Raw genomic sequence first — 24,472 nt, 5'->3', positions numbered from 1 at the left:
TAAGTATTATTCATGGTTTAATTTCTCTATTTCAATATTATTTCATACATATTGCATCATGTTATAATTTTCTCTTTTTCCCACCACCTTTTGTCATTATTTTATTTTTATTAACAATTGTTTTGCTGTAACTATTATCAAACTTAAGTCTTTTATGTACTATACACATACCTCTTTGGCACATACTAAACCTGACAGCAACAGCTCAAGGTTATCATTAGCTAGTTCTCAAGGCTAACTCATATTGAACAGCTGGTTTGCATGACATTGACATCTGGGCCTATATATTTCATCACACTTATTAAACATAATTCTTTATTCTCTTGAAGACGAATAGTGAAATATTTGAAAGCTCTTGAGTTTTGGGTCTTGTTTGAAAACCATGACAATTTTTGTGTGTGACCCTATGTGCTAACTTCTTATTAAGAAAATCTCTTATCAGACTTTTACACTTCTAGTATTGTTGATGTATACCTATGCTACATGGATATCTTCTTTCCCATAGCTATCATCAGGCTTATCATTTTAATAATTTAGATAAGATTCATCCTCATTAGGCTACCTGTCATCATTGTTGGACTCGTGTTTATCAGACACAGCAGCATCATCACTGGGTTCATTGTTATACTTAACCACCATCATCATTGGGTTTATCTTTATCAAGCACATCATTGTTACCATGTTGTTTATCTTAATGGTTTGATGTTGAATGTCATTTACAATTTGAAGTTTACCAGCGATCAGACTAACCCCCAACATCATCATTTAAATTATCTATCATACGACTCATCATTGTGGTTTGATATTGACTGTTAAATTTCAGCTATAAACCAAATTTGACTGAGCCACACGTAGTTCTGCTGAACTCTGAGCAGGGCCACCGTTGCACAATAATTGCAAAAAATAAAAGAGCATTATATTTTAAAAATCTTTAATATTCAATTCCAGTGAAATCACTCCAACCTCTTATCATACTGTACCTTACACCTGTTGATATTGATTGATTTCCTTACCTACTTGTGCTCAGCATTTGTAATATGAAAATATGTACTTGTCTCTTAAGTAATTTGTTAATAAGTAGTGTCATTTCCACTTTCCACCATATAGTACTTATATAATATACATTGTATATTTTTGTGTCTTATTCTTCCTCCCCCCTATACATATACATATATGAAGGGTTGGGTACATTATATTTAAATGATTTTTGACATGTGAGTCAGTAAGGTGTATGTCAGACACTTCTAATATAAATTTGTGGTGGAATGGATACATCAGAACTACATTTGTACAATAAGATTTTGTAGTTAATATGATGCCATTAAAATTTATTACATCCAATACAATATATAGTTAGATAATAAAAATGTTTTCAGATTGAGGATTTAGTATTCCATGATGGGAATATTCCTCTGCTTAATTGGATTGCAAAACAAAGATATGGATCAACTTGGAGTATTAGGACCATCCAAAAAACAGAGTTACAACAAATTTTACCCTAAATCATGGTAAGCAAAGTGCAGTATCTTGTTACAGGTGAAAATCCTCAAACACAAAGTAGCAAAAGCTATCCACAAAACCTAGATAAAACATTATGAACGATTATTATCTGAACAAAGCAACACAGGTCGTATACTCAAGTTGCTTCAATGACATATTTAATTGTAATATACCTGAAGCAGCAGAAGAATGAAATTGGTATTCATATTGTTTTATACAAAGACATATCGGTCAAATTGTTTAACACTATGTGCATGAGTGGGGGTCAAAATGACAGAGCACCATTGAGCATTGTATTTGATATAAGTCTTCTTAACTGATGATTTTACTCTACATTACTGATTTATTGATGGTTCATTGTAGCATAATAAAAATACCATGTAAAATATACTGTATTTATATATTTTTAGAGATCCTAAGAGGTTTTTAAAATTTTTATTCTTCATATCAGTATCACCTAACATTCTCACTGGTTAGAATCTTAGACTGACCAATGAAAATTCACAAATGCATGTTGAGTACAAATACTTTTGTAATACATCTGATTTTTATGGACAACAGACTTATATATTTTCCTAAAAGCCTAACACATTTTGTAAATTTTTAATTATAGTCAAAATTCCTTGTCCAGTATGACATTGATCCATCAGCTTGACTCCATGCACATTTGATTACTTCAAGACCTGTAAATGTCAATGTAATTTAACAGTTGTGATGGGAAAGTGTAATCCTCATACACTAGATGGAATATGAAAAGCCTGTAGGGAGGAGTGATATGCTTTAGACATGGCAGCTTTATACTGAGCCCTTCTCACTAAAACTACACTGCAAGGCTATTGTCAAATTTCATGATTGTCAGATAGTGCATGACCAGACATGGCAGGATGGCCTGTCTTTGTTATGACTAAACTACTGAGGGTTATCTGCAAATGCTGATTGAGGGGGCAGTAACAACTGTCTCACAGAAACTGTTGCCAACCATTGTTCTTTTTATCTGTGATGAATTGATGACTAGGAGGAGAGCGTATTTTCTGGAAATCCTTACTGCCACTATTTTTTTTCCTAACGTTCTTTGTTTGGAATAGCACTCTACTAGTTTATTAATTAACCAATGAGCAAATACCACTAACTGCATATCTCAATAAGTGACGAACTTTTGCCTCATATATGCTGTGTGCTGGCCTTCACTAGTTTTGGTAGAAACTTACTTCATAAATCAATCTTCTTGTTATAAAACTGTTATTGTAACTAAAACCAAGTTTCCAAATCTTAAAATTTTGTTCATTTGTATTATTATATTCACAATACAGCTCAAATAAATCGGAGGCCTCTATCCTATTGAATTTATATAATTTTATAAATTTCAGTAAAGTTGCACCCCCCAGCTAGTACAGCAGTATGTCTACGGATTTACAAAGCTAAAATTAGGGGTTCGATTCCCCTCAGTGGGTTCAGCAGATAGCTCGATGTGGCTTTGCTATAAGAAAACACACACACACAGTAAAGTTGCCCCTCACTCCTTTTCTTCTGAAGAAAAGATAAGACAACTTGTCTTTATAAGATAACTCTGCCATTTTCAGAATCATCCTGACAGCCCTTATTTGGACCCTTTCTAATAAGTCTATATACTTTCTTAGATTTTAAGATGTAAACTGTGAGCCCTGTATAGGGCTAATTTCCCCTTTTGACGTTTAGTCACTATGTCTATATACACATAAAATCCTCTTAGCTTTTCTAAGAGCAAAAATTGTCAACAAGTCATTACCTTAATGGTTTGGGAGGTTTTTCTCATATGAAGGGCCAAGTTTGAAGTATATAAATTACTGTGATTGTTTAAGCCTTCCCTCTCTCTCTTGCTGTATATATGTTGTGTGTGTGTATTTCTATATACACAAAATATGCATTAATATATGTAGCACATAATGATGCTTTATATTGTATTTATACTTTTAAACTTTAGGGCTGGGTTCGTGCAGTTCGAAAACACAAGGAGATAATGTTTTTAGATATTGATGATGGATCATCCGTGGAGCGTCTTCAAGTTATCTTCAGTCCAGGGAACAAATCTTGGTATATTTTGCTTCTTCTAGAGTTTATTTAATAAATTCCAGTTTTTTCTAATGTTAATGTTTTACTAAATGAATTGTATATATTTAGATATATATGGAAAAGATTTAAGATAAAGTAACGTCTATATACAAATGAAAATTTTTATTAAAGGTTTGTTGTTCTTGGTGTTATTTTAAATTTAAACTTTGGTGGAAAATATCATAGTTCTGTGGCATATATACATTTTAGGCTGCCTTATAGTGCTGTGTCTTATGTAGTCAGATTTAAAGGAAATTTGATAAAATATTTGTCTTGTTACACGTACAAAGAAACATGATGGTGTAATACCTTTTTTTAAGCTTGACAAGTTTTAAAATGTTTTCAGAATGCTTATTTTATAAATTTCTGTGGGTTCACAGCCTAATGAAAAATATTAAGTCCTTTCTCAAAAAATAATGCTTTCAGTATTTTAATTTTCTAAGCACTACTAGCATAAACTATGGAGAAGCTGTCAGAATTCAAGGAATTCTTGAAAGAAGTACCAGTAAGGGCCAAGAAATTGAACTGAAAGCAGAAACATTGATGGTTCTAGGATCTTGCAAAGTTGAGGTAAAAATAAGTAGACTAAATTATATGTGATATATTTAAGAGCTTTCATGTTATGTTGGATATATGGTAACTTCTTTTATTTATTAGCTAGCAATATCTTAGTGTCTATTAGATATTTTGATTTTTTTTTTTTTTACTTTAAGTATTAAGGATTCAAATAAAATGGGAACATCCACAGAAATATTAAAAATATTTGTTCCAAAAACTTCATAACAATATTTAAATTTGCATACTTTTCTAATTTCACTATTCAACATATATTTGTTCTTTTATCTTTATGAATAAATTAAAGGTTTAAAGGTCTAATATTCTTTTCATTGAACACAAAAACATGTGAAATGACAGTTAATTGGTTAATGTCACAACAATAACCAACTAACCAAAATTAATGTTTCAATTATTTTGAATATTCAAATAATTGAAATATTATTATTACATTTGTTAGGTGCAAAGCTACATATTGAATGAATGGTGAGAATGTTTTCCATAAGGGTCTTGGTTTTGAATTTCCCCATTGTCACTAAATTTACTCACCTTGTCTTTGCTATTGCAAAGTTATTAAGGCTACCTACTACTAATGACCAGAGATAAGACAACTGGCTGGTAGCACCTGCTGATAACACTCTGGTTGCTTAAGTATTAAGTGAAGTGTATATTTATTTTCATTGTATACTGTGTTATGTTTCTAAGCCAAAAATTCATAAATGTGGTCTTTAGTGTCATACAAGCAAGTACAGATCTGGAAAAAGATCTCCACCAACACCAATCAATTTCTGTCCTACAAATTAACAATCTTAACTGTATTCTTTAATTTTATATAAGTAGGTGTAAATCTTGTGGTGGTATCCATGGAAAAGATTTCCACCTATTCCATTTTTCAGAAAGTAATAACTATATTATTTAACATTGTATAATTAGGTGCAGCTATATAAGCAATCCAAAATTCCACCATTTTCTTTTCCAGGAACGAATGAAAAAAAACACACCAGCCATATAGTATCAAAAAGACATATTAGATGTCAATGTTGTTATTTTAATTGGTCTACAACTTACAGTAAAAGTTTTTTGTTTTTTTTTCAGAAATCAGCACAGTTAAGGCCTTGGCTAATAACTTATTATTTTTAAATAAATACATTAATACGAACAAAGTTGTCATGGTAATATTCAGTTCCTTGACTTTTTCCAAACACTCTAACAATGTGTATGTGTGCTCTGAACACTTTTTTCCAAACACTAACAATGTGTATGTGTGCCCTGAACACGTTCCCAGACACACTAACAATGTGTATGTGTGCCCTGAACACTTTTTCCAGACACTCTAACAATGTGTATGTGTGCCCTGAACACTTTTTCCAAACACTCTAACAATGTGTATGTGTGACCTGAACACTTTTTCCAGACACTCTAACGATGTGTATGTGTCCCCTGGACTTTATAGACTTGCTTTCATCATAGTCTGTGTTCCTTGGGGCATCTGTATTTCTTATAATGTATACTTGTTACAAAATCAGTTTTACATTGTCTGGGAGTTATAATATACACAAGTAAGATGTTTTAATCTTTTTTATGTCAAACATGCAAGTGCTGTGGCTGTATGAGAGACAACTTAGAAAACACATACCTAGTGTTCACAGACACTAAAATATAAATTTAGATGTAGACCATAATTTATTTTTCTAAACATAATTACAACTATCTAATTTTAGTTAGAAGATATGAAATGTTTCTTTGTTTTAATATTCATATGAATCACATTAGTATAAATAAAGACATAAGCTTTGGAATATTTGGTTATAACCTAAGTTACTCATGATGACTTTGTAGGGTCTTTAATTAATTTTATTACTAAAATTACAATTAATGTATAGTTATAACTAAAAACAACTAAAGTAATATAAATTTATCAGCAGTACTAGTAGAGGTCTAGTTGAACCCTCTCTTAAAATCATGAATCTCCCATGTTTTAAGTGAGTTTATCAACATATGAATCTCTCTAACTTAAGCATGTGAGAATCATATAAGTGCTCCATCTAGTGAGCTTTTATATATTTTGAAAAATAATTTTTATTTCCAACAGTAAAAGAGGTGTCCAGCTAACTTATGTATGATGTTGTTTTTAATCTTTTAATGTTGGTGCTTTTAGGATGATAAAGTTTATTGATTGGATATGTATTTAATACAAATCACAGCTGCAGTATGTTGGTTAATTAGTCAATGAAATTAAGATTTTTGGCTTTTTGTATTTCATACAGGAACTCGTACAGTATTTATGAGTTATTGAAGAAATTTATACACCACAAAGAAATTAATTGTGATATTGTTACAAACATGTACATCAATTCTCTTGAGAACAAGACACTCCAATGAAATTTCTTCCAAAAGTTTCTGTAGTAGAAACAAAAACCTTCATGACATAATGAGCAGAAAATAAGATGGAATGATTATTTCTTTTGTATAGCTTTGGTCAAGGAAATACTTATTAACTTAACAAGTTATGCCATGAAAAATCCATAGAACTGTCCATCAGAATTTGTCAAATTTATTTTTAGTAATGTACATCTTTGTAAAAATAATTGATCTAATGAAGGTTATAAAAAAATAATTGTGATATTAATTATTGGTGATTATACTTAATTCTACAGAACAGACACATCTTTGAATTTAACTATTTTACTAGGACAACTGTGCTTTGTAGGGTGGAAAGTTTCTGTAGCTTGGATATGCATGAGGACATTTAATAAAAGAAAAAAGAATTTTATCCTTAAAAAAATTTTTGGGACATATCTCTCGCACTTCCTTTGAAATTTGAACTATCCTTTTATTGAATTTAAATATAAAGTAGAAAATTGAAATTTGTATTTAATCTATTTTAGGACTATCCCTTTAACCCAAGAACAAAACATCCAGTAGAGTATGTTAGACAATATTTACATTTAAGGCCAAGAACAAGGACTTTTTCTTCTTTACTCAGGACAAGAAATGCAGCCACCAGAGCTATTCATCAATATTTTGAGGTAAGTTTAAACCCAGTTATAAAACTGTTTATAATAAGGACACTGTCTCATAACATTTAAATCTCATGATAACTAAAGTGTTCATATTTTATGACTATCTGATTTCTGAAACCGTGACTGGGAATAAAACCACCAGTGTCTTGTCTCTTCAGTCCCTATATTGAAGTTATCATACGAGTCAGGGTTATAATGTATATTTGGTTAAGAATTGGTTTTCAACCTGGTTAATGTTTTTTTGATATGATGTTTAGTTTAGTATGTAAGTACCTATTTGACAGTGGAATTGTGTAATTTTTCATAAAAGTTTCTAAGAACAGTACATCTTAAAACTTTTTGTATGTATTAGGAAATTATAAGTACCGAAGTAAGAGGCAGAAAATAGTTAATTTTATCACTGTAAAAATAGTAATAGTAATTATTAATTGTTTTCTTAATGAATGTCACAAAATTATTCAACAATTATTATGGTTATTAGTAATGGTTGTATGCTAAAACCTGTTTAATTTTGATATTTTATGAAACACGTGATTCATCTTTATTATTTCAAATGCAAATATTTCATCAAACTTAAAGTGAATTGAAAGGAAATTAACTTCACTAATTATAGCAACTTCTTTATCATGATCCTTTAACAAACATAATACCTGCAGTTATTTCGTTGTAACAATGAGTTGTGTCTTTCATTGTGAACTTATAACAAAATTTGTTGCATTACTGATGGTGAAAATTGTCTTTACTTTTACCACTATTTCTGTCTTTGTTAATCTTTGATTGAGAAGTTGGGTGCTTTTCTCATTCAAACTCTGTTTCACTTTATTTTTATGTTGCTTCCTGAAAAAACTTCAGTTTGAAGTCAATTCAAATGAACTTAGCTCCCCACCCTCCCAGAATTTCATATAGAGGATTTTCTCTAATGATATGTTTAGTTTTAGTTTTACTTTTTCTTTGAGGAATATTTTTTTTTAAAATGTTTGTTTGTGGTTTTTTTTTAGAACCACAATTATGTACAGATTCATACTCCAGCAATTACATCAAATGATTGTGAAGGGGCAGGTGAAGTGTTTTCTATTCAGGTAAGATGGTTTAAATATATTTCAGTTAGTATAGTTTATATTAAAAAATTATTATAAAACTACAGTCTCAAAAGTTATGGCCTGGCATCGCCAGATGGTTAAGGAACTCGACTTGTGATCTGAGATGTGCGGGTTCAAATCCCTGTCGCATCAAACATGCTTGCCCTTTCAGCTGTGGAGACTTAATAATGTTATGGTTAATCCCACTATTTGTTGGTAGAAGAGTAGCCAAAGAGTTGGCAGTGGATGGTAATAACTAGCTGCCTTCCCTCTGGTCTTACACTGCTAAATTAGGGATGGCTAGTGCAGATAGCTCTTATGTAGCTTTACGCAAAATTCAAAACAAACTAAACCAATCAAAAGTTGAATTATCTCTAATATTATATCTCAGTTAGTAAGGCAACTAAAGTCGTGGTTTTAATATATTTGTGTTTTCCAAAAACTGAAATTTTTAAGTTATTCACAGTTACATCACAAGTGATAAGTACAATTGATTCAGCACAATTTCTCTTCCTTTCAATATGGATTCTTGTACATGGTGAGGGGACCTCCCAGAGAAGGTTCTGTTCTTTCAGTTTACCTCCTCTGGGATCTAAACATCCACCCACATGTTTGTCGTGCATGGTGACCCATGAAGGGGAGGAGAGGATCCTGTTGGTTGAGGGGCCCAACCCTAACACACCACTTTGGCCTTGAATTGTAGAAGGGCGGCCTTGTGGTGGCCCTCCCTTGAGTCAGCAGGCTGGTCCACTCGGGCTAGGGTCAACCAAGTACCAGTGTTGGATGTTATCAACAGGTGTTGTGGACATTATATCTGATGCTGGTGTTTGGGTATAGTGCTCACGAAACCCTGGCATTGCTGCAGTGTCCTTGTTTGACATTGTAGTGCGTCCTCTTATAGGGCTTCATGGTGGGTAGGATCAGTGGGCACCAAAATGTCCCTTTCTTTATTATGAATACTCCAATTAAAAATTTTAATAAAATAGTGAAAAAACAGTCTATAGGTAAACGACCACAACTTGAAGATTCTGAGCAGTAATCCTCACCATCTGTACCACCTGTTATACCTCATTTTCTTATATTGCGTTCACTTTCAGACAAATCTTTATGGCAAATGTCTCTCTTTTTCATAGGAATTAGAAGGACTTGTTGGCTCTCCAAAGACAGTAAAAAAGCTTCGATCTGGTTACATATTAGTGGAAACATCCACATCTCAACACAGTGAACTCCTCTTGCATTCAAAGTCAATTGGGGATGCACCTGTTGAGGTTACACCTCATACTACTTTCAATTCATCAGGAGGAGTTATTGTTGAGAGGGGTTTGAAGAACATCCTAGAGTCAGAGAGTCTTGCTGGTTTCTCCACCCAAGGAGTTTCTGCAGTGAGACGTTTCTCCACTAGCAAAGATGGAATTATGGTCCCAACCAATGTCCTCATTCTCACATTTACATCACCATGTCCACCTGCCACCATCATGGCAGGTTATCTTAATTGCAGAGTGCGGCCATATATTCCAAACCCTTTCCGATGTTTCCAGTGTCAACGGTTCGGTCACTCGAAGACGTCATGTCATGGTTCCTTAACGTGTGCTCATTTCAGTGGCAAGGACCATGGTGCCTATGAGTGGAAACTGACCCTCATTGCATCAATTGCAATGGCTCTCACCTGTCCTACTTTCGTTCTTGTCCTAAATGGTTATAAGAAAAAGAGGTGCAGCATTTGAAAACTATTCATAATATTACCTATCCTGGGGCTCAAAAATTGCTGTCCACCACCTTATCTCGGATGTTTGCTGCTGCACTTATTCCACAGCTACTGTGGGAGTGCAGACAGATCTCTCTGTGTCTCCTAAAGAATCATTCTCCAAACAAATGAAAAGTCTTTAAAAAGACTTCATCGTTAAAAAGGTTGATGAATCAACTTCAATGTCCATCTCTGTCCCTTATATACATTCCAACAAATCCCAGGATTCCCTTCCTTTGATTTTGGGTACAGGCATTTCCTCAGATCCATCTTTCTCTCTCACCCCAAGATCCAAAACAATCATTTGTTCATGTCCTCAATCTCTGGAATCCCCTTCCAAAAGCAAAGACCTGCCCATTTGACCCAGGGCAGGATCCATGGAGGTCAATAGACCTCCCTCGAATAAAGAAAGTAAGGAAAAATGACATGGTTGTAAACAGAAGGGTTCTCTGCCCAATTTGTCTACACGTTAATAAAAATGGCCACCCTGATACAATGGAACTGTCGAGGTTTACGTTCTAATCTGATGATATCAAAACACTGATTGCTTCCTGCCATCCTGTTTCTCTCTCCTTACAGGAAACATTTCTGAAACCTGCTGATACAGTCACCTTTTGATGGTTTTCTTTATACAGAAATGACTGGCTGTGTGATGGACAAGTGCTTGGAGGGGTGACATTGTTGGTTGATCAGCATGTGCTCACCCTGTCTTTGCCACTCGACACACCATTGGAAGCCGTAGCCATCCGTGTTTCCTTGGGTCATATCATCACTGTTTTTTTTCTCTATCTTTTACCTGGAGATACATATGATCAATCAGACCTTGATGCTCTCATTGAACAGTTGCCGTTTCCCTTTTTTATCCTGGGGGACTTTAATGGACATCATCCCCCTCTGTGGAAGTGCTGTTATTGATAGGAGGGATCTCTCTGTAGAGCGTATGCTCTCTGATCGCAACCTTTCTCTCTTCAATACTGGTTCTTATACTTATTCCCATGTGCCTAGTCAGTTCTTTACTGCTATTGATCTCTCAGTTTGTTCCCCTTCATTATTTTCCCATTTTTCATGGAGGGTTGACAATAATCCACGAGGCAGTGATCATTTTCCTATAAACTTGAGAGAGACTGGCTGTGGTGGAATCCTGCCTGCCACATGGCATGGAAGACTCAAAAACAAGCCTGGAATATTTTCCGTAGATATCCCACACTCTTGAATTGTGTAGCTTACCAGCTGGCCCGTGCACATGCTCAATGGGTAAGACATCAAAGCCAGAAGGAAACTTGGATTAAGTTCACAACCAGCATATCCTCTACCACCAGTTCCAAAGTCATTTGGGACAAGATTCGAAATGTCAGTGAGCAATATCACTCTGTCCCCCCCTCAATCTTGCTCTCTGATGGCCAGGATGCCTGGCACCAGGCTATTGTCCTGCCTTTCTCCTAGCCTGGGAAGGATCCCAAGATTCTTTCAAACTACAGCCCAGTTGCTTTGACGAGCTGTCTCTGTAAAACCTCAGAGAGGATGGTTGATGCTTGTCTTGTTTGGTTCCTCGAATCAAACAACCTCCTCTCATCCACCCAGTGTGGGTTCAAACAACAGTGCTCCACCATGGACGACCTGATTCAAATTAAAATGTCAATCAGAGAAGCCTTTCTCAAACAACAAAATCTTGTTTCAATATTCTTTGACATTGAGAAGGTTTATGATACAACATGGAGGTATGGCATTTTGCGAGACCTCCATATATATGTGTTATGGGGCCATTTGCCCATTTTTATTAAAAAAATTTTTTAATGGACAGAAGATTCCGAGTTTGTGTGGTTTCTACACTTTCCCGTTTTTTTCTACCAGAACTTGGAGTTCCTCAAGGCTGTATTCTCAGTGTCACACTTTTCAGTGTAAAAATTAATGCCATCACTGAAGACCTGAACAGGCTCTATGTCGATGATTTTTACATCTCATGTCAGTCGTCGAACTAGAGGTATGTTGAGTGGCAGCTACAGAATGCCCTCAATTGTTTACTGAAGTGAACCACAGCAAACTGCTTTACCTTCTCTCTCTCTAAAACTGTTTGCATGCACTTTTGCTGTCAATGGGGTATTCACCCTGATCCTCAACTCCATATCGGTGAAGTTGTGCTGCCTGTGGTCTCTGACACTAAGTTCATGGGGCTTATCTTTGACCCTAAGCTAACCTTTATACCACACATCTAGCAGCTATGGGTCAAATGTACAAGGGCACTGAACATCCTCTCTGTCCTCTCTACCACCACTTGGGGAGCGGATCAATGTTCTGTGCTAAAGATATATCGTGCTCTTATTTGATCGAAACTCGACTACAGATCACTGGTCTATAACTCTGCCAGACCATCGCCCTTAAAGATGCTGGACCCTATTCATCATCAAGGATTTCGGCTCAACACTGGGGTTTTCTGCACTTCCCCAGTTCAGAACTTATATGTAGAGTCTCATGAACCTTCTCTACACCTTCGCCGTTTGCAACTATCTTTACAATATACTTCGAAACTTCGTTCCTTACCAAAGCATCTCACCTGGGGTTGTGTTTTCCTTCTTTGATGGGCCATGCTTTTACAGACCAGATAGTCTGCCATTGCTTCTTTTAGCCTTCATATCCAGGCATAGTTAGATGAATTTGGTCTGTCCAAGGATAACATTGCTGTATCCACTGGTCAGCCAATCCTACCATGGCTTCTTACAGTCCCCAAATGTAACCTATCTTTAAGTCATCTGAGAAAATTAGACACTCCTCATTGGAAATACTGTCTGATATTTGCTGAACATCATTCAAACCATCCTACCATTCCTATTTATACTGATGGTTTGAAATCAGGTGATTGTGTGGGCTCTGCCATGGTTTGTTGTGGTTTGGTGGTTGCGTGCAGAATACCCTCTACAGCTTCTGTGTTCACTGCTGAACTGTATGTGATTTCTCTTGCCCTGGATCACATAGAAGCTAAGCAGTACTCGAACTGCACGATTTATACTAACTTGCTCAGTTCTCTACTGGCCCTGGAATTGCTTCACGTTGGTTCATACCCTGTTCTAGCCGATATTCAAAACTGACTGGCCTATTTTTCTTTAATATCTACTTCTATACAGTTTTTCTGGATACCAAGCCATGTTGATATTTGCGGGAATGAACTTGCTGACACTGCAGCTTAGTCTATGTGCTCTGGCACTATCACCGCTGTGCCTGTCCCATACATGGACTATGGTCTTTTATTCAAGGCTTGGCTTCATGCCAGCTGGCAGTCGACTTGGAGTGAGCAACGCGAAAACATGCTTTTTCAAATAAAACCCTATATTGGACTTTTGCCATCTTGTTCCCATAAGGATTGGAAAGAGGAAGTTCTAACTAGACTACGCATTGGTCACAGTTTTTTGACTTATCGTTTTCTTTTATCTGGAACTGATGAACCAGTGTGTAGTTTGTGTAACACTCAGATCACAGTAAGCCGCATTTTACTTGTCATGGTTATGATTCACAACAATGGCACCATTTTAAGCATGTTCTGTCCCAAGGTTTGTCCATAATGTTAGACAGTGTTATTGGTGATGGTGACACTGTCCACCTTGATAATGTTTTTAGGTTTTTAAAAGCCATTAATCTTTTTAATGCATTTAAGTTTTTTAGTATATACTTTACACCTTTTTAATGTGGCTCCCTTTTAAAGATCACAGTTCATCTAGTTAAATTTGAAATTAGAAACTGACTGTAATATTATGTAACTCGAAACCTCGACATGGAAAGGCCAACTTCAGGTGACTGATGGTGGTTTTTGTACTTGCATGTTAGACTTCCTGGCAAATTATGATTAATACAGTCATGCAACAGAAAGTCCTTTACAATTTGAATTACTGTAGTTTTTCTCTTAATGCTGTAGACTAGATGTAAACGTTGGTTTTATGCTATTTATTTATTTTTTAAATTTGTTTTGTTTTACCTTAATTTCCTTTTATGAATTTTACTGAATTTACTTTTACCTTTTTACTGGACATTTGGCACAGATAACCTAACTGCTTTATGCCATAAAACACTAAATCAGTCAACCAACCAACCAACAATTTCTCTTTCCTTAATATCAAAACAGTAGTGCAGATACTTACATCACAAACACTATCATCATAACACGAGTCTTATAATAATATAAATAATGTTCAAGTTAATATGCATTTTTACTGCAGATTGGTTGTGTGACTTACCACTTTGTTTTTGATTAATTTATTTTTGATGTGTCAGAAACATTAATAATTGTACTTGAGTTCTGAACAGATTCATGTCAATAAGCCTATTGGTTCGGAGAAATAAATTTGAAAGTTTCTGAAGTTGTGAGCTGCTAAAAGTAATTTGAACAGTTAAATTTTAATTTTCATTTTTTTTGAAACACAAATATATAATTCAGAAATAAAACTCATCTCCCCACAGAAATAAAAACTGCTGAAAATATTTTTGTGTATATGTGCCAAGTCTTGAACAAAACTCTCACGCCAACACATGTACACTTGTACTGCATCCGTCTGTGATGCAATCAGCATAAGCCTAGCACTCACGTTTGCCATGCTCAGTTTTATCCTCGAGTTGATTGTGTATTACCACAAGCTCATTCTTTTCTCAGCACTGCTTAGCTTCAGATGTGTTTTTTTTATTACTAATAATGGTTCTTTTACATTTTTAATTTAAATATTTTGTTACCATTCAAAATTATGTGCTTTCTTATCTTTATTTTTTAACATTTATAAATAGAAACACAAAATTTGAACATTGCATTTGGAACTTGTAATTCAAATTATTTTAACTTCTCCCTTTAATTTGATTTTTTTTCTCTTAATCAAATGATGAGATTTGAGACATGCAGATATATTCCACATTACTTATCATTCATTGTTAGGGTTTTGATAACTGAGCTTAGTTTACATCATTACAATAAAGACCAAGACCTGTGGATTGGCTTGATTATGGATTCACATATCCATGTTTTTTTTACTCCTCTCCAGTTCTTGATATACTACAAGTGGAGTCATCATCCATGACTGGAAGCACTTTGATGGTCAGTGATGTTACTGTCACTGTGTAACAAGTAGTTGGTTCTGTTCTAATATCAGATACATTGTTTCTAACCTCCTATTTCTCTTGCTTCAGCTGAGCCTACCTCATCTTTCTGTGTTTGTGTATATATTTCTTGTACCTTCATTCTTTGTGACTTTGATTGCACAAGTGTGTGATGTTCTTTCTGTTTCTTCAATTGGTCTGCCAAATCTTGAGCTCTCTTCTAATTGTCTCTTTCCTTTCATACAAGTACATTGTTATTTTTTAAATCAAGCAACAGGGAATTCATTTTTCTTGGGAATTCTACCTAATGACTCTAGAAATTCTCTTTCTCACAATCACCACATTTTGATTTTGGTATGTTTTATCATGTGAACTTTGAACTTGGTGGCACATCTGCTGTCTTGCTTAAATGGATCCTTCTCGTGAATTGCTGTTTCCATCCTCTGGTGTTTCGATGGATTTATTCTCATTTTGTATTTGTGCCTTCTCTCACCAGAAAGTTTTTACTTTTCTGATCACCAGACCACAACATTATAACTCTGGTTGTGGATATTTTCAGTCAAGATTGGCACAGTTACTTCATATATGTTTATGAATGGCCTGTCTTATCTTTAGTCATTTTCCTTTTCTTTCTCCACTTCTTATCATCCTTTTTCTTTTCAAAGTCTTTATCTTCGAGTATCTTCTTTTTCTGGTTCCTCTTCCAGACTAAAATGGAACCATTGTTTTCTACATGCCCTTCATCTCTGGTTCCCTGTACTGTCTTTCTTTCTTTAATCATGTTTTATTTTCTCCTTCTTACTTGTTACAGATATTTCTCTTGCCTTGGATGACTCCCTTGCTGTAGGATGACTCCCTTGCCATGGATGACCCCCTTGCTGTATTACACAGGAACAGATTGTTTTTTCCTAAGACATCTCATACTTCTCCAGATATGGACTGCCAAGAAATGTGATTGGAAGTTTTTCCAGTTACCCTCCTTTCCCTTTCTTCTTTGATGATTGTCCTGACTTCAATCACTTCCTTTGTCCTCTTAGGGCAGTTCAGCTTTATTTTGCTCATTCTGCTCTCTTTAGAAGGATTTGCATTATGTATTATTGCTGTGGGATTCCTCTTTCACTTTTGACTTATATTCTTTTAGATTATAAAACTCTTCTGGCTAATTTATCACCCTCTGAGTGATAAAGCTTAACTCTTTTTCATCTGACTTTCCATTATCTATTATTACTGTGGGATTCCTCTTCCACTTTTTACTTGTTTTCTTGTGGATTATAAAATTTTTCTGGCTAATTTCTCACCCTGTGGGTGATGACACTTGCCTCTCTTTCATCTAGTTGTTGATCTTCCATGAACAAAAACTTGTAAGGAGGAATGTAGCTGAGTCCTACACCTTTTATCATTGTGGTTAACATTTACAAGTATTCACTAAGGCTCTGAGAAGGTAAGTTGTTAATTGTCTGTTGTTTATTTTGTAGATTCCAAAACCACATTGTTCATTCAACATAACTATATTATTGATATGATGGAACCAATCATGTGGCCAATATTACCTCCTAAGGAATACTTCTCTCTCTCCTGAAATATTCATCAAGTTTGTGATAACAAACAGTGTGTAGCCCATTTGCCTCTATTTAGTGCCTACTGGTGAGTTGAAACTTCCACAGGGCTTCTTCAGCAGTATATATTTATACGTCTTTGAGTCTATTACCTTCCAGGCTGTACTTCAAAGGACAGCACCAGATGTGTTCCTGCACACACACCATACTAGCCCCTGTTGGTGTGGGATGTTATACAAGTGACAAACATTTTCTTTCAGTCCTAGTTCTTCTTTGTGCACATTTTTTCCTCTTTCAGTAAAATAAAGAAAGAACCAAGCAATTGAAAGAGTGAGCTTGGATATTTTTTCCTTTCAGGTCAATGTGATACCAAGTTGACTCACTCCTTGATCAAAAGTTAGGTTGAGGTATTTACCTGGTAGTGAAATATAGACCATCTCATTTATTAAGAACCAGACTATTTCTAGTGTTCAAAGCAGCTGAATAGTACTTATATTTTCCTTGGAATGTAAGTCTGGAATGATTCATCTCTGTATCTGCTTAGGCTGGTAAGTCATTCTGATATACTGTAGCCATCCTTGTCTGTATTATCCTAACCACACTCACTGTAGATACCCTTAGACATGGAGGCTAGTTGAAATGGGTGTGGTCTCCACTGGATAATGCTCTGATTAGATCTTCCTTCTCACAAGTGAATGACATTTTCCATATTTTTTCCCTTGTTGTTGTTACTGTATGTTCACAAAGGAGCTTACTTTCTGTAACTTTACTGATCCCTCAACCATTTTTCTCATGTGAAATTTTATCTCCTGGTTCTGTGGACACTTGAGTAACATTTCTCAAGTTAATATTTTTCTTATCTGAAAATTTATTTCAAATAAACACTTTCATCTTTGCAGAACCACCAACCTTTCCTCCTCACTTCCATTGTTTTTCTTTTGCCTGGTCAAGAATGAGCAAGATGCGTTTAAAGGAACTAATAGTTGTTGCCTTTTTATTGATGGAAGGCTGTAGGTGATTGCTGATTGCACTATACAGTGGTGCAGTGCACACTTATATGTGCAGAGGTAGAAGTTTTTTTATCTGTCTGAAATTTGTTAAAAAGTGAAGAAAATGTTGACTTCTGCCACTTTTTAATAAAGGTAATCTGAAAATTAATTCTTTTTTCACTAGAATGAAGTTTAGTCAGTCATGGAAATGCTAATCCAGGTAGCTAGCCAACAGAGAGTGCTTCATCTTGTACTTAAATCTAAGTTTTATTTCATATCCCCATTGAAATCTTTGTCTAGTTCCAATATTTATGATTAGTGAGAGATGACTTTAATTAAGACTTAATCTTAAGCACTTGGGAAGGTAAAATTCTACTTATGACAGTCTTTATACAGTTCCATTAAAAAGTAATTAAATTATTTCATCGTCACTTGATATTAATAGCTTTTATGTTAAAATATACTTTATAATTCAATTTTTTGTATTATCTGTGTTTTATGTTTCATAAGGAAATATTTTAATATATTTTTATCTTCCTTTGTAAGGGTTTCAGATCATTCATTTCGTAAGAAATATAAATATTGAGAAGCCAAAATATTAAATATCAAACCATTCATGTTTTATTGAAATGTTACTATATATCTTCAACCCTCATGACACTACCTTCTCATATTCCTGTTTTATGCTGTTTTTTTAAAAGTTGTCAATAATTCTCACTCAAATTGCCACTGGACAGGTTTATAATGTATAGAAAGAGTGTGTTGAAATTTGGCTGAGTGGACAGTAGTTGCCTGTTGTAGAAACACAAGTTTAGAGGATGACGTTTAAAAGCTTTTGAATGGCATCCACTACACGTGTGTTTCCACAAAAGACAGTTGCTGTCCATTCAGCTAGATTTCATCATGTATACTCTGCCTTAGCATTCTACCAAAGAAGAGAAAGAACATATTGTGAGCTACATAAATAAAATAATGATTTGATTTATTTTGTTGTAGTGGTCCAAACTAATAGTTTTGGAGGATAGCTTGATGTATTTAAACTAAGTTCATTGCCCCAAATTATAATAGTGTTTTTTTTAATTTACTTATAAGAGAGCTTGAAAGCCAGATAAATTTATAGTAGTTATGGGGACATTCTATTTTCATGCCTAATATATTTTTTATGTCATCAAATGCATATTTGAATACTACATGAAATGTGTTTGGGAAACCAACATATTAAAAAATTAGGTTTACTAAATCATTCACCAGAATGTAAGTGACATTAAGTCTATATATTAAGTGCTGAATTATTTATTAATTTTTATGTATATTTTTAACAAAGTAACGATAATGTAAAATTGAAAACTTACTATGGGAAATAAAAAATAAAAAAATTTCATGATTTCTTGTCAAATAATGTGTGTGTGCTGATATCTTGTAATCTCACTTAATAGTTTGTTTGAGCTAAGCTCTCATCAGGTGATTTATTTCTGTTTTACTAGTTAGATGTGGTTAAAAAAATTAAATTAAATGAGAGCAATTGTGTAACGGTTAGTGTCTTGAAGCTGTTTAGATAAATAATCATAATTGTTACGATCTGCAGTCATTCTAGAAAAAGTACCTTTCATTGAACTTTGTTTTCCTAACTTTCATTTCTGTACATTGATTATTTCACTACAGTTGGTGTTATGATAGAGATGGAGTGTAAAGTTTTACCATATAAATATTTTCACATTAATTTTGAAGGTTTTAGAGATTATGTAAATGAAATATCAAATTATATGTAAACCTTGCCAAATTTTGTGAAGGAATACATACTGCATTGAGATTTATAGTAAGTATAATTTCATGGGTAAATGATGGTTACAAAGTCGGTCATATTGACAGGGCCCATCTCCATAAGTGTAAGCAATGTGATTCTTTGGAGGTATTTGGTAATAATTTTAATGAGAAAAAGTTCTGTAAAGGTTTTATGCCCTGTCGAATTTTTTAAAAAAAACCTTCAGTTTTATGTTATAAGCCCCAGGAGAAGAGGTTACATTCTAATTTCCAACCACCATTAAATCAATACTTTAAGTGGTTAAGTTGTACATTAAAATTTTACACTTTCAGTTAGTGCAGGAAAACAAAACAAGGGTTGCATAACATAAAAAAAAGAAATAAAAACAAATAAAAGTCAAATTTTGAAAGGAAATACCACTGTGTATTTAGCCTCTGTGATTCTATTACAGTCATGCATTATGGACTTACCATATGTTTGTATAATATTGAAAGCTGTATATTAACACTGTGATATTAAAGACTTGTAACTTCAAGGTGAAATGACAAAACCTAGTTTACCTTTTTATTATTTATAAATACATTTTGTGGATTAATTAATTTTAATCAAATATAAGCCAACACTTTATAAATCAAAACTAAAATGTGACTTATAAATTTATTTAGCCCATTGTATATGAACAACAACTTACTCTAATACCAGAAAACTAAACAACAACAAAAAACTGTAGGATCTAGAATGCGTAGAATCAATGTCAATGATATGTTTGGGTATAATGCTCATGCATAATCTAAATATTAACAAGGTTTTTTACAAGATATTTTTTACCATTGTCACCAAAATACATGAAAATGAAAAGTCTTGTTTCATCCTTTGATTCTCTCAGCCAGCCTTTCAAAATGTGCTACATTCATCTACCACTTCCAGTAGGGATGCCGGTCCAAACTCTGTGGATGTTCCAAATACAGACTGCTTTTTTGACATTCCTGTTTATCTAACGGTTTCAGCACAACTTCATTTAGAGGCAGCAGCATTGTGAGTGTTTTTATTTTTGTATAAATTTACATTATTTGTGATGTGAATCAATTTGTAAGCTCATTTTGTATTGCAAAAAAATTCATCTAAATGTAAAAAAAAAAAAAAAATTGTCACTTTTCTCACAAAGGATTAGTTGGTGAAAGAAATTTCCAAAAGCTTGTTCTATCTCTTGATTCAACTCACACTTGTGAGTTATACTACTTTGGGAGAATTTTATTAGTAAGAATTGAATAATATGTTTGTAATTTGCATATGCTACGGTATTGTACAGTCTTTCGTTGTAAGAAGACCATTAGGAAATACTGTATGCGAAAGAATTTTTTTTTAACTTATAGTGCCAGAGTTTTTAAGAACATGCAACATCAATAGACTTTTTAAATTTGAAATAAATGCTAATTTGTACTAATATGTATTGAAAGGAAAGTTTCACAGGTTTTCAAGTATTTAAAATACTTGTACATGAATTGCTCTAAGGTTTCATTTAAAGTAACCCTGGGTTACCAAGTGTTAGCAAACAAATTGAACTTCTCAAATTTTACTTCTACTAAAAAGTCTTTGGGCTGAAGTTTTGGAGACACCAACGAATATAAATGCACTCATTTAAATCAATATGAATGAATAAATGTAGAAAAATACATCTTAAAACCTGAATTCACTTGAAGAGCATTCTCTTCTTCATCAAAGAAGAAATTAGTCTTTGTAAGTGATTGAGCTGTTGAGTAGTTTCTCAGACTAGCAATTTTATGACATTTGCTCTTGATCTTTTTCAGAGCATTGTCCAGTGTCTACACATTTAGTCCAGCATTTCGAGCTGAAAATTCCCAGTCTCGGCGACACCTTAGCGAGTTCTATATGGTGGAAGCAGAGAAGGCTTTTGTTAATTGTGTAGGAGAAATAATGGAGGTTAGAGGTACATGACATTTAAATGTAGCAGTAAGTCAGGAAAATTATAAGTGAAAACAATTCTTGTCTTTTAAATATTAATAAAGAAGTCTGAAGGTAGATTTGGGATTAGAATATTATAATGTTACTACAGCTATAACTTATTAAGAAAATGTGTTAAAGTATATTTTTGCTAAAATTTTCCTAACACTTGCTTTTTCTTCTAGGCTTTTATACATAGTGCTTAAACTGTAAATATCCAATTTGTTTCAATGTAAATTTTATAGCATTTTAACAATGGTAATGTTTTGAGTTTCTTGTGATTGCAATATTGTTAGTTTTCATAGATTGTAGAAGGACGAGTGTTACGTATTAAGATTTATCTTGTTCGAGCCTCCAATTTATGATGATACATATAACAATTTCAAATAAGCCTGAACTGAGTTAAATAGTAATTTAAATTTAGAAGTTAATTATGTGTAGACATGTATCAAATTTATGATACTTGCCAACAGTTTTCATTCTTAATACAAATATATTTTAATGTACAATCAATAATACGATTTATAATAATAGGCAATACAAATAGTTATTACAAATAATGATTTATATACAAAAGTTTTACAAACTTGTGAATAATACTGAGTCTTCTCTCTGTTCCAGAACTTCCTTGATATCCCATTGAGGGTTCACAATGAATGAATTGAAATTGATATTGGTACCATTCAAGCCAACTTCCCCCCTCAGCCCCTCCCCCAATGTTGTTACCTACATATATTCATAAAGTATGGAAAACACTTCCTCTTTTACATATATGCATATTTTCATAAACAGATTATTTCTAATTTGTAATAATGAATTATTAATCAGAGTATGAGTTTCCAATGAAAACTGCATTGAAAACGCAGTTCAAAATAGCACACCTTTCTGAAATGTACCTTGGTGTTTACATTATTATAATTTACCATCTATACTTCATATTGATGGCATTTTGGGAAGCCCCTTCACAGTTTACTTCAGCCCCCCCCCCCCCTTCATGAAAATATCCTGGCGCCACAACTGAATTCACTTAACGGGGATCTAGCTAGTTCTTCACTGATCACACATGAGTTTTTCACTACTGAAGTTAAATGGCTTCTAACGGTTGAAATCTACAAACACTTCTGGACAAATAACCATTATAGCTTCCAAGGTTTATAGTATACCAACTGTAGCAAACCAACAATATATACTGTCTTACGGTATGTTGCATTGATTCATAAGCATTAGGCAAGGTTCTAGAAATTTTAGCTAGCCCAGCAGTACTGGTGATACACTAGTGTTTTTGTAAAACACATATTGTTGATTCTTGCACTTGAGAATCTTCTACAAGTTTAGTGAATAGGTGGGAATTTTGTGATACACATTTAACGGTATAAGTAACGTATTTCTAAATATGTATTTAACTGAAACAAACGCTGATAAATATATACAGTAAAATCTGTCTAAGCCGGAAACTGCATAGGGCAGAAACCTGTACAAGCCAAAATATATCGACATTTTGCAGCATTGTCTTAAGATTTCTCTTATGAAAGGCCCTCTGTATGACAGAACCTGCATAATTCAGATGGAAAACTATCTTTCATGTACCTCATCTATCAACAAGTAGGATAGTAAGATGGAAAAAAATGTTTTTGATTAAATATTAATTTCTTGTTTAATTAATTATTTGTTTAAATATAACAAATTCTCCAACATTTTGTTACAGTAAGTATTGGTTAAATATATTCTGTTCTTTTTTCTGCCGTCACTATTTTTTGCAGTTAAATTAGATTCATGAATTGTATAAATATATTTGTCTTTTAAGTGCAAAATTCTACTCAAATAAATTCTCATAAAAAAAATAAATTCCTATCTTCCCTAGTTTGAAAAGATGGTGAGGAAATAGAAATTCCTACTTAATCACAAATGGTAAACTATATTAATGCTATCATACTGTATGCAAAAATGAAGGGGGAAAATGAACTTCATGAAAAAGCCATATAATTGACATTCTCATTTAACTGCATTAAATAAGCGAAACATTTGAAATTGGACACTTTCTTCAAATAAATTTGACTAAGATTTTGTGTACTTATGTATATTTTGAACGTCTATATTTGTTCTTATTCTAATAAATATAGCATAAACAGTATGATAACGTTATTCACAAATGTCTTACTTCCCTTGAATTAAGCAAGTATAACATTCTGCTAAAAAATTGTATACAATTAAGGAAATGCATGTTCACCGAGTTAAAGCCAGAGATTTTACTTGGTCCCGTGCGATTCCACCTTAGACAGGTTTTACTATATACAAAATCCATCACACTATTTAAAAGTTTAGTTTGTTCTACAAAGTTTGTTAAGTATGTTAAATTTTAGTTTGCTTGTATAGATTTTGAGGGAACTGATTAAATTAGTTTGTAATTCTGTTATGTTGTGAAAGAGCTGATTATTTAGTTTTATTATTTGTATAGATTGTGGAATTTATGACAAAGTTTGGTTTGCTGTTCTTATAGACCTGAAGATCTGGTTAAGTTTGGTTTCTTATTCTTATAAGTTATGGATGAACTGGTTAAGATTGATTTGCCATTCATACTGATTTTGGAAGAACTAGTGAAGTATAGTTTACTGTTCTTTAGGTTGTTGAAGAACTGGTTAAATATACCACAAGATGCATCTTAGAATGGTGTTCAGAGGAATTAAGAGTATTTAATTCAGAGACCAATTCTAGTCATCTGATGAAAATGGACAAAATGTTAGAAAAGCCCTTTATACGGTAAGTATTAAAAGTGACTTGGTTCTAGTACATGCTGTCTACATTGTTGTTTGCTAAACTTCAAACTGTTATAATTTCAGTAAGATTTCAGAAACCCCAATTAAACCACTGTATTTGCAGTGATTCTTCATACCTAAAATAAAATTATTAACCAGACCTACCAAAGTTTTGTATATCCTGCTAAATTTAAATCACTTATTATATTTATTTTATAAGGTCATTACTCTCATTGTGCAGGATTGTAATTAATGAAAGTGGGAGTGGCATGAAACATATTTTACTTTTAACTGTGACAAACATTTCTGTGATTGAAGAAATCTAGTATGTTTGTTGATACAATTGTTTTTGAAGTTTGGAAGTATGAAAAGATTGAAACCATGCATTTTT

At 33.5% G+C, this 24,472-nt stretch overlaps 1 protein-coding gene across 1 annotated transcript in view; it reads left to right on the top strand.

Moving 5' to 3' along the window:
* AsnRS-m (asparagine--tRNA ligase, mitochondrial) overlaps positions 1 to 24,472 on the top strand; it is a 34,100-nt gene that overhangs the window by 1,232 nt on the left and 8,396 nt on the right. The window contains exons 2-8 of the mRNA XM_076495795.1: positions 3,461 to 3,570; positions 4,032 to 4,158; positions 7,032 to 7,172; positions 8,165 to 8,245; positions 20,253 to 20,401; positions 21,175 to 21,307; positions 23,949 to 24,085. Of these exons, the coding sequence (XP_076351910.1) occupies positions 3,461 to 3,570; positions 4,032 to 4,158; positions 7,032 to 7,172; positions 8,165 to 8,245; positions 20,253 to 20,401; positions 21,175 to 21,307; positions 23,949 to 24,085 (878 nt within the window). The remainder of the gene's footprint in view (positions 1 to 3,460; positions 3,571 to 4,031; positions 4,159 to 7,031; positions 7,173 to 8,164; positions 8,246 to 20,252; positions 20,402 to 21,174; positions 21,308 to 23,948; positions 24,086 to 24,472) is intronic.

Source organism: Tachypleus tridentatus, chromosome 3, assembly GCF_004210375.1.
Source record: "Tachypleus tridentatus isolate NWPU-2018 chromosome 3, ASM421037v1, whole genome shotgun sequence".
In the NCBI taxonomy this organism is placed as follows: Eukaryota; Metazoa; Arthropoda; class Merostomata; order Xiphosura; family Limulidae; genus Tachypleus; species Tachypleus tridentatus.
The sequence above is the reverse complement of the archived record's forward strand: the minus strand, read 5'-3'. Positions and strand labels throughout refer to the sequence as shown.